At 41.0% G+C, this 10,995-nt stretch overlaps 1 protein-coding gene across 1 annotated transcript in view; it reads right to left on the reverse strand.

Annotated features, from left to right (window-relative positions):
• Positions 1-8,297, reverse strand: part of nectin1a (nectin cell adhesion molecule 1a) — a 35,298-nt gene extending 27,001 nt beyond the window's left edge. Inside the window, 1 exon segment of the mRNA XM_037749435.1 lies at positions 7,823-8,297. Within this exon segment, the coding sequence (XP_037605363.1) occupies positions 7,823-7,874 (52 nt within the window). The 5' untranslated portion in view covers positions 7,875-8,297.
• Positions 8,298-10,995: the final 2,698 nt, after the last annotated feature.

The following is a 10,995-nucleotide window of genomic DNA, read 5'->3' on the forward strand; positions in this document are numbered from 1 at the left end:
GTGTTTTTGTTATCTTAGAATGAGCCGTTTATACAGTATCTACATAGGGAGCGGGTCCTCTTCACGGAGTCCACCATGTTGCATCGCCATGTTTCTACAGTAGCCCAGAACAAACAAACCAAACATTTTTCACACTGTGAGTGTGCTATCAATCCTCTCATATAACTTTCAGCAAGAAAGCAAATAATTGTATTTCCCCAAATTATTCCTTTGAAGGATGTTCTCTGGAAGAACGTCTGTGGTGCATTAACGGCCCCTCATCGACCTTCTATCTGTAGTTAATATGAAGAAACATTAAAACTTGCTCAGTAAACAGAAAAAACATATTAACAAGTCAGTTTGTAATTTCTACCAGTCCTGTTTTATATCAGGGAGATAAAATACCTTTCACTTGTGTCTGATTTCTTTATCTGAACACTATTCTTCACACACACACACACACACACACACACACACACATACATATCCCACTGAGAGCCCCCCCTACTGAGCTCCGTTGCTGAGCTGATTAGGGGCTTTAGGTGAGGGCAGAACTGACAGAGACAACCTCTTTGACATAAACACACACACACACACACACACACACACACACACACACTTTCATATCTTGTCGGCCCCACATCTCTCCCACCTTCCTCTTTTTTGCTGTGTCCATTCTTCTATTGTTTAGACTATGGGAAATGACCTCACCAGGCCTCGTGACAATAAACTATAAAGAGCAGCACACTGGCAGGAGACGACCATGGGAACGTAACAAAACAATAGCAATATTGTTCCACACTTGAATGTGCCACATGCAAAAACAGCATGAGCATCACAGCGTGGTGCTGAGCTTTTAGTTCATATCCTGAGTGGTTATCCTGCATCTTTCTTCATCATTGTCATTATGGGACGAGCCATTTTTAACCGTTTCTCGTATGTGTGAGAGTTCAGCTGAGAGACAGTGGCAGGTGTTCCTGTAGGCTTTTTGGTAAAGAGTTTACAGATTTGGCCATACACCAATAAAAATACATGTAGACATGATACTTTTTTAGGAAAGCCTGCTTGAGATTAAGAAAATCTGTTTTTTAAAGAGTGTTCTGGCCACTGATACAATAATAATAAATATTTCATCCTAGAAACAACCTAAATGGCACCTTAAAGGATCAGTGTGTAACAATAAGTGGGATCTATTGGCAGAAATGGAATATAATATTAATAAGTATGTTTTCTTTAGTGTATAATCACCTGAATATAGGAGTCGTTGTGTTTTAGTTATCTTAGAATGAGCCGTTTATATCTACATAGGGAACGGGTCCTCTTCACAGAGCCGGCCGCCATGTTTCTACAGTAGCCCAGAACGGACAAACCAAACACTGACTCTAAAAACGGCCATTCATGTTTTTTGCATTAGCCACTGTAGTTCTCCTACACGATTGGCACATGGGAGAAGTTTCAGTTGGTTGCAATCTGCAACCTCACCACTAGATACTGCCAAATCCTACACACTGTTCCTTTAAAACGACTCAAGAGCTGTATAAAACTATAACAGCTATATATACAGCAAGCTAGCGTCTCCATGAGGCTGTACTGTAGGCATAGAGGTGATAACATTGCCATGCTTACGTGCTATCCATGACAATGCTTACATGCTGATGTTAAGCAAGTATACTATGTTCACTATTAGTTTCCATCTTCAGAACATTGTATTTTCACCACGGCAGACCCGCGTCTCTAACATCCGCCGCTGTTCATCATAGTTACGGAACATGGTGTTAGTGCAGTCGGATTCTCTGAACAGCACAGTTGTCTTTTCCTAAGTCCTTCTGAATTCTCCTTCTCATCTTTCCTTGACCTCATGACTTTTTCCATCGAGGTCAAGGAAAAGTGGTTCGGAAAAGACATTAGGACGCTGCCAGATCGTAGACTCTGTTCCCACAGTCAGTCTAGTTCAGGCCTGTTATCGGAAAAGCTCTTGTCTGCTTTTGTATGATTTTCTCATACCTGTTTTCCTCTGCCTAGCAGCACTCGGCCCAACTGCTGCCTCCATTCCACTCCTGCCTCAGCACACATCTCTGGATCTCTGGACTCAGCTCTCCTTCCCCCCTCTGCCTGCAAACTCACCTGCTTTGCTCTGCCCAGTTCGTGGATAATCCCCTGCATTCCCCTGACCAAGAGATTCACCTTCATAATTAAGTATTGTAAATAAATTCTTCATTGCATCTATTACCTGCCTCAAGTCTCTGTGTTCTGCACTTGGGTTCACTAAATAAGCCACGCCTAACACTCTGAGAGAAAACTAGACTTCTGCACCTCCTCATGGCTCTGTTTTCAGGCTTTAAAAAAAACTAGCCCGTGACAGGAAACCAATCACAGGTCATTTCAGAGAGAGAGTGTTCCTATTGGCTGTTCATTCAGGGGAGACAGCTGTAAATCCGTCGTGAACTCCGGTCAAACTGGGCAACGCTGATCAAATAGGAATCAATATTCTGTTATTGTAATGCTTACAGTATTTTTTCGCCTTAAATGTTTTCAGAAAGTTTGCGATTCCCATTCATTGTCTATCTAAGCAGCCGTGCAATGTATTCGGGTAGCGTGGTGGCGCGACTCGAGAGACGGACTGCCACGTCGCTCACTCCTCAATTGCATAAAGTTGAAGTCTAGGCTACTTTATGCAATTCAGGGGCGTTTGATGCGACTCGCCGCCTCTGGAAACTCCTGAAATACTTTTAAACTAAATGTCGTCGATCTAAAATAGAGACAGATTCAGCAACTGCATGGCTTATTTCTCACATTAAATGTTATCAGAGACACATTTCGGTGAACTATTTTCATAATATACGAGAAGAAGGTTTCCAAAGGAGCCGCCATGTTGGTTCTGGTTTGAAAGCTGGGAGCAGCAGGAGGGAAAGCGTTCATCCAATCAGGTGCCTAGTGCTTTGTATCTAGTGGCAGTCCATCAGGTGTCCAATGCTGGGAAGCAAGGTGATCCCTCGCGATAGAAATAGCTCCTGTGGACATGTACCATAACACATCAAGATCCAAAACTATCCCATTATCAGCAGCCATAAATCGACAGAATTCATTTAGACAGAATTAAGGCTTTTTAAAACCTATTCTTAATTCAAACAGGGAAACCTAAATCTGAAAATCCTGCACACATAAGATGGGTAAAAAACAAAACAAAATCTACAATCAGTTTATTGATACAGTCCAGTGGTTGGCCAAATGAAATAGAAAATTGGAAAAGGAAGCATCAATCAATACTTCAGGTATTTACAATTACCTGTCTAAGACTAAAAATATGAGGCTCTCATAATTATCGGCAGCAGTGTTGTTAATAAAGATCATCATATTAAACTAAAATGATTCAAGACTGAACATCTATCTTCAGCAAATCACAGGCCACAGATACTAAAGAACTGACCTCATGCGACAGAGGAGAAAATAAAAAAAGACAGAGAGAGAAAGAAGAGAGGACAGATTAACCGTTTAATCTTTAGGCCTTCAAATCTGTGATTGATAGGAGATAACACACTGTGTTTATGTCTTTGGCCTTATGATTTACAATGTAGGGAAACCTGAAGCACAGGGAAGACCAACTGACACACACACACAAACTAGGGATGCACCGATACCGGATCGGATATCGGGCAGATACTAACTGATATAGCTGGATTGGGTATCGATGACAATAGAGCTGATCTATTCAATTCTATTCTATGTTAATATACTATATACATTACAGTATATACTGGAATTTTAACTCCTGTTTAAATTTTGACCAATTTGTTGCTGCATTAAAAAGGATTACACTTAAATTGTAATTACTGTTTAATTTTGAAGATTTGTTTTACCAAGTTGATGGTGTATGATTTATTATTTTAATAATAAATAAAAATTCTGTTAATTTAGAAGATTTTTTACAGAGTTGCTGGTGTACGATTTATTATTTTAATAATAAATGCAAATTCAATTTGTATAAATAACATTTAAAACAAATATTTCTTTGTTACATTTTTTTTTACAAATTTAAAAAAACAATGTTTAAATCCAGCCTGGTGTTGCCTTACACATAAAAGAATGATCCCAGTCACTTCGACACAGTGAGGCATACAGTTTATTAATTAAACACTGGTATCAGATCGGTACACGATGTGGGCAGATACTCAAAGCCCAGGTATCCGTATCCGTTTCGGGACTTAAAAGGTTGGATCGTTGCATCTCTAACAAAAACACACACAATACTTGGAGGAAAACCTTGGCGTTGCATAACTTCATGCAGCCTGAAAGAGACAGAAGTTCAACTGGTTTGTGATACGACTGTACAGTATGCCAGTTCCTTTCACTAGGCTGTTATTTCACACAGCAAATTATTATTATTTTGTGACAGCAAAGAACAACTTTACCAACAATGGAAACTGACTTTTGGATATCCACTTTGCCAAATTATGTGCGCATCAATTTTTTTGCCTGATTGAAATGGAGAAACACTGCTCTTATTTCCTGCTAAATCGATTATAATCTCTCATTGTTTTTGATTGTGATCTGTGTGCACACGCATTGAATACGTGTGCATGTTTGTGTGTGGGTGTGTGTAATCTCTGTGGCACTGCAGGAACGTGGAGTGTGCACTTGGCCGGCGTTCAGCGGGCAGCTCACAGGATTATGATGACTGTTGCTGCTGCGTCTCTTTTGGGACATGAGAGGAGAATAAAAAACCCAAGAGAGAGAGAGAAATAAAGAGTCTGTGGAGGAAGATCAACTGATTGATAGATAATGAAGGGGGGAAAAAAAGACTTCAAATGGGCTGACTCTGAGAGGGAGGTGCACAAAGAGGAAGAGGACAGATGGGGCTGTGTGCTTGTGCTGGATTATTTCGGTGGGGTAGCGTCTGTGTGTTCCAGCTGTGGATAGTGGATTATGCAAAAAATTCATGAGTCTGTCAGTCTCAGTCGGCCTTTTCTGTGTCTGTCTGCAGTGGAAACTTAAATGTGAAAACTAGGGCCGTCAAAGTTAATAACGCGATAATAACGTGCTTTAATGCCACTAACTTCTTTAATGCATTATATATCGATATTTCAGAGGTTGCAGCGGGCTCAATTTTAAAACTAGAGTGAAGATACTGGTATCATATGAAACTAGAAAACCTAAGGTACCTAACCTAACCATTGGTACCAACCATGTCATACTAGCTTGTCGCAAAGGAGGTTAAATAACAATCCAAACTTGCGCTAAATTTTGGCGAGGAAAGTCATTTTTAGAGGGGTCCTTTGAGCTGTGAGCGTTTCTGGACAATATTTGTCATTGTTTGGCGATATTGGAGCAAATATGATTCAAAAAAGTTATTTTTATAAAACGATCGCACTATCGTGACAGTAGTACATGAATCAGGTAACCTGGAAAAAATGTGCCTCTGTGGTGCTCCTAACGGCATCTGCAAGATTTCACAGACTTGTGGAAAACAAGCAGTCAGAACTGACCTGAGATCTGCTATCCATCTGCTGTCTATGAGAGCCGGCTGTCAATCACTCGCGAACTCCGACTAAACGGTCAAACTAGGCGGCGCTGATCAAATATTATCAATATAATGTTACGTTAATGCCTATTTCTCGCCTCAAATGTTTTCAGAATCATCTTGTAATGCACGGTTTTACTGTAAAATGAGAAAGTTTGTGATGCGGCCACCATTGTAAAATCTGCTTAAGGAACGCCAAGTTCCGGTCACATGACCGGAGCACAGCCAATAGCAACGCTCTCTCCGAAATGACCTGTGATTGGTCAAAGTCTCCCGTCACAGGCTAGATTTTTTAAAGCCTGAAAACAGAGCCATGAGGAGGAGCAGAAGTCTAGTTATCTCTCAGAACACTTGAATTACAATATGCTGAAAGATTATTATGGAATTTTTGCCCAATGATGCCAAAAATATACTGCCTACTGCCACTTTAATTGATTTAAAATAATAAATATATACATACATTTGCATAAAGCAATCATATTTGCTCACTCCCATGTTGATAAGGGTATTAAATACTTGACAAATCTCCCTTTAAAGTACATTTAGAACAGATTAAAAATATGCGATTCATTTGGGATTAATTGCGATTAACTATGGACAATCATGCGATTAATCGCAATTAAATATTTTAATCGATTGACAGCCTTGTGAAAAGATATCATTGATTGCCTGTGACAGCACTGGCATCAACCTGCCGGGGCGCCCAGCAGAGACTGACAGTCTGCACCAGCCAGGAGAAGACAGACACACTACAGCAACAGTCATCAGCAGGCTGGGACTTGGCAGCGATCATGTTGTTATACCCTTCCTGCTCCCTGTGCAGCTCTAATCCACTGCTCTGTCCTTCAACATGACAATCCCACACATGGCGTGGCCTCGCATTCAGTAATAACACATACACACATGTACAGTATGACCAGCAAATTACTGCTCGACAAGCGCAGGGGGGGTTTACCAGCAACTGAGTGAAAAAAGCAATCACAGCAGATGTCAGAGCAGCTAAACACGTCCGTATGCTGCTACAATCACTTTTGTCATTACGTAATATGTATACCATCACCCCCCCTTTTATTACACAGCCACACGTCTGATACTATAGCTTCATGTTTGGCCCCAGCTTAGTGTGATTACACAGCTGCACCTGTTACAGTGAGGCAAGAGTTAGTCCATTCATTCAAACACACACACACACACACACACACACACGCACACACACACACACACACACACACACACACACACACACACACATACACATGACACTGTAAGATGCGGGGATGCCATCTGCAGGGGCGGCCACATCTTAGTGTGATTATTACACCAGTGCACCTGTTGTTTAGTTTGACGACTGACAAATAAGACTGAAAAATAGAAAATAAAAAGTGGTCTGATTTGACTTCAGCACTGATCAGGAGTAAAAGTCATGAGAGGTGTTTTGAAGTTTGAGGCTCCTAAAGCTGTCAGAGTTGCACTGAATGAAGCAAAACGGGCACTAAGATGCTGAGCAACAAATATAACATGAAAATGAATGAGCCTGTAGCCTACAGTATATACAACTTAATTTTAAAAATCTTGAAACAATCATCAGGCATCTCTTACATAAGGTTTATAAGTTGTAACTATTGGTTTAGTAATAGTTAACAAATCATTTACTGATAATGACACACATCAATTGTAACTCTTGGGTTGCCAGGTTGTGACAACAACCTGGCAACCCAAGAGTTACAATTGATGTGTGTCATTATCAGTGATAACAACCTGTGATAACAACCTGGCAACACAAAAGTTGTTCTTATTAATGCCTTATAACAGATTTATAAAACAATAGTAAATGATTTATTAATAATAAATGAATCAACATATATATCCTTTATCAAGAGTGACTAATCAGTTTTTTTTTTTTATATTACAACCTAAATAAAAATGATGACAATGTTGATTTGGCTAATTATAAGTCTTTAAATGAACACTTATATATGTAACACTAATGTAAAAAATTGAATAGAAGACACTATTATTCACACTGTATATAAAAACTAAATAATTTATCAAAATAAAAACCTAAAACTAAAAACAACACAACTGCCGAGCTCAAAACAATACAGGATGCATATGAAGCAATCTCCAATTTAACCTACAACAATTAGCCGTTTTATAACTATTATGCTTTGATTTGTTCTACTTTGAATGTATCTGTGGTCCTAGTGTCTACCTCCTTATTTGTGATTGGTACAGATTTGATACAGAAAAATCAATCACGTCTTTCACCTAGATTCACATCACCAGTGTCACATCACTATTAATAATAAAAGCAGAGAAGCCTACCTGGAATAACACAAGTTGTTATCAGGAATATCCTAAATCCAGTGCTGTCCATGCCCGGACCAGCGTTGCCAGCTTCTCGCTGTGGTTAGATTCCCAGTGTGCACTGGTTTTACGCACACAGCGGCGGGAGGAGCGGGTTCAGCTTCAGGTCTGTCCGTCAGGGTCCAGTCAGGTCTCCATGTATGCGACAAAAAGAGCGCATACACTCCTATAATTCACAAATATTTCTCAAACTTAACTCGGCGCCCTGTGTCACTTTTTCTTTCTGCCCTACCGGAGCTGTAGCAGTCTCTGCCCGGCTGAGGCTCGGCGGGGATAAAGCAGCTTAACGCGTGGGCAGATTATTTCCGAGATAGCCTTCCCCCTGTCCCGACCGACTATCTGTCTGTCACTACATGAGGGCAGAGCTGAGCAACCCGCCGGCCAGCTATGTTGTGCGCATTTAGAAAAAAAAAAAAGGCGCAGTCAGGCTGTTTTAAATGAGCAGACTCAATAGATGCAATTAGGGGCCCAGACAGGAACTTAGATAGAGGAAGTAGCTCCCAGTGACTGGAGCTGGAATCAACAGCAGCCAGCCAGACAGGCAGGTATGAATGCAGAGCTGAGGTGTGTGAGCTATTGATTCAGGTTTTAGGAGCAGAGTCCCAGTCAGGATGCTCCTACATATTATACAGAGACACATTCTCAATTTCAACAGTGAATAAAAGGTGATAGGAGATATTAGACTTGGGGGTCATCCCTCAAGAAAAAGTTTTTTGACTTAAAACTATGCCATTTTTTCATAATTTTGGACCATTATTATTACTAATTAAATGGTTATTTTTATTATTTATCACAACCTTTGTCTGGACATTCAATTCTTCTGGAAATGTTTGTCCTGTAAAATCATATTCTATAAACCAAATGAACAAATTCAAAAATTATTTAAATAATGTTTCATTAATTATATTTGTTCACAAATAAAAAAAAGTTATCACCAACAGTTCACTAATTATTTTACAAAAAGGATGTGAACACTGTTGTTCTGCTCAGACCAACTCTGTGTCCTATATTAGGCTTTGCAGTCAGCTAAATTCTTCCTTATATTCTTCCTCCAAGGAACAGACCAGTGTGTTGTATTTGGACAGGTTTAATATGACGAAGTGTGAAACTGCAAAACAGTCAAAAAACATACATCAAATAATAACACAGGCGAGCATTCTAGCGAATATAAACAAGTTATTTGCTTAAAGCCAATGTGATACACTGTAATGCAAACAAACATCCATCTGCCATGTGTTCATTTTCAATTAACTACATGTAGCACATGCTGCCAGTCTTTCTAATTGTAACAAGCTATCAAAGTAAACACTCAAAAATATACTTCAAATCATTAAATAAATCATACTCACTGGCATTGGCACTCAGAGGGCCAGAAAATGCAGGATGGATGGAAGTCCATTTACACTCCCCGCCTGGCATTAGTGATGATGCCACTTAATCATCTAGTCTTCTGGAGACAGAAGGAGGATGCACTCGGAGATAGGTCTGAAAAAGGTCTTGATCATCTTGTTCCGGACTACATTGATCTCTACTTTCCGGACAACTCCGTCTTTACCAGGGAGGGCCTTCACAATTACTCCCACTGGCGATTCACTCCTTCTTACTTGTTTTTCCTTCATCAGAACAACATCTCCTTCCTTAAGGTTTGGCCGGTTGTGAAACCACTTCTGGCAGCTTTGAAGTGTGCTCAGGTACTCTTTACGCCATGGAGCCCAAAAGATGTCAGCCAAAACCTGAACTCTCTTCCACTGGTGTTGGAACATATCACCCCTGGTGAAAACCAATTTTCTGGGTGAGGAGAGTAGAAGGGGTCAAGATAAGAGGTGCTTCGACGTGCTGACATGCTTGCGGTAAGCGTATTGCCTCATTTCCGGTTGCCTGTCTTTCTGTGTGCTGCTGTGTTCTGTAGCTGCTCTAGCACATCCAGGGCAATATAGTTATATACTCTTCATTACAGCGGCTAATTACCCGCTACATTTATATCTACACTAGTTCTGCTTAAGCACTCACAACTCACTCCTTTTTAGAGACTTAACCACACATATTTAGCTCGGCTAACGCTAGCTGGGCTATCGTACCGTAGCATAACAGTAGCTTAGCAGTAGCTTAGCCGTTAGCGATGGCTTCTCCTTCTCCTGCTCTCTCCTGCTCTCCTGTTCTCTCTCCCTCTCCTCCTTCTCTTGCTCTCTCCCCCCCCCTGCTCTGTGTGTCTCATGTTTAGTTATTCCTCTGCCTCCTTTAGCGATAATGGTACATGTATTAGGTGTAGTGCACTTGGGAGGCTGGGTGACTGCCCGAAGGACGCGTAGTCGTAAGCTGAAGCCCACGGTTAACCACCAACCACTTCACGTTTCTAACAGATATTCCCCACTCAGCGACACACCCGCTGAGAAACCAACTCTGGTTATCGGGAGCTCCATTTTGCGGAACGTGAAGTTAGCGAAGCCAGCTGCCATAGTTAATTGCATCCCGGGGGCCAGAGCGGGCGACACTGAATCGGTTTTGAAACTGCTGGCTAAGGATAAACGTAAATACAGTAAGATTGTTATTCACGTCGGCGGTAATGACACCCGGTTACGTCGATCGGAGGTCACTAAAGTTAATGTTCAGTCGGTGTGTGCATACGCAAAGACAATGTCGGACTCCGTAGTTTTCTCTGGCCCCCTCCCCAACTTGACCAGTGACGACATGTATAGCCGCATGAAGTCATTCCACAGCTGGCTGTCGAGGTGGTGTCCAGCAAACGATGTGGGCTTCATTGACAATTAGAACTCTTTCTGGGGAATTCCTGGTCTGATTAGGAGAGACGGCATTCATCCTACTTTGGATGGTGCGGCTCTCTTATCCAGAAATCTGACCAAGATTGTTGGTGGAACAAATCCATGACAAACCAGAGGTCATTCCAGGACGCAGAGCTGTAGTCTTACACACTTCTCTGCGCTTCCACTAGAGCAGTTACCCACCCATAGCTTAACCCCAAACCTAACTGAGACTGTGTCTGCCCCACCTAAATTAATGAAATCAAAAGTAAACAGAAGAGGAGTTAAACATAATAATCTAATAAAATCTAACACTAGCACTGCAATAAAGCAACAAAACAGAAGAATTAAATGTGGACTCTTAAATATCAG

This window comes from Sebastes umbrosus, chromosome 17, assembly GCF_015220745.1.
Source record: "Sebastes umbrosus isolate fSebUmb1 chromosome 17, fSebUmb1.pri, whole genome shotgun sequence".
Taxonomy (NCBI): Eukaryota; Metazoa; Chordata; class Actinopteri; order Perciformes; family Sebastidae; genus Sebastes; species Sebastes umbrosus.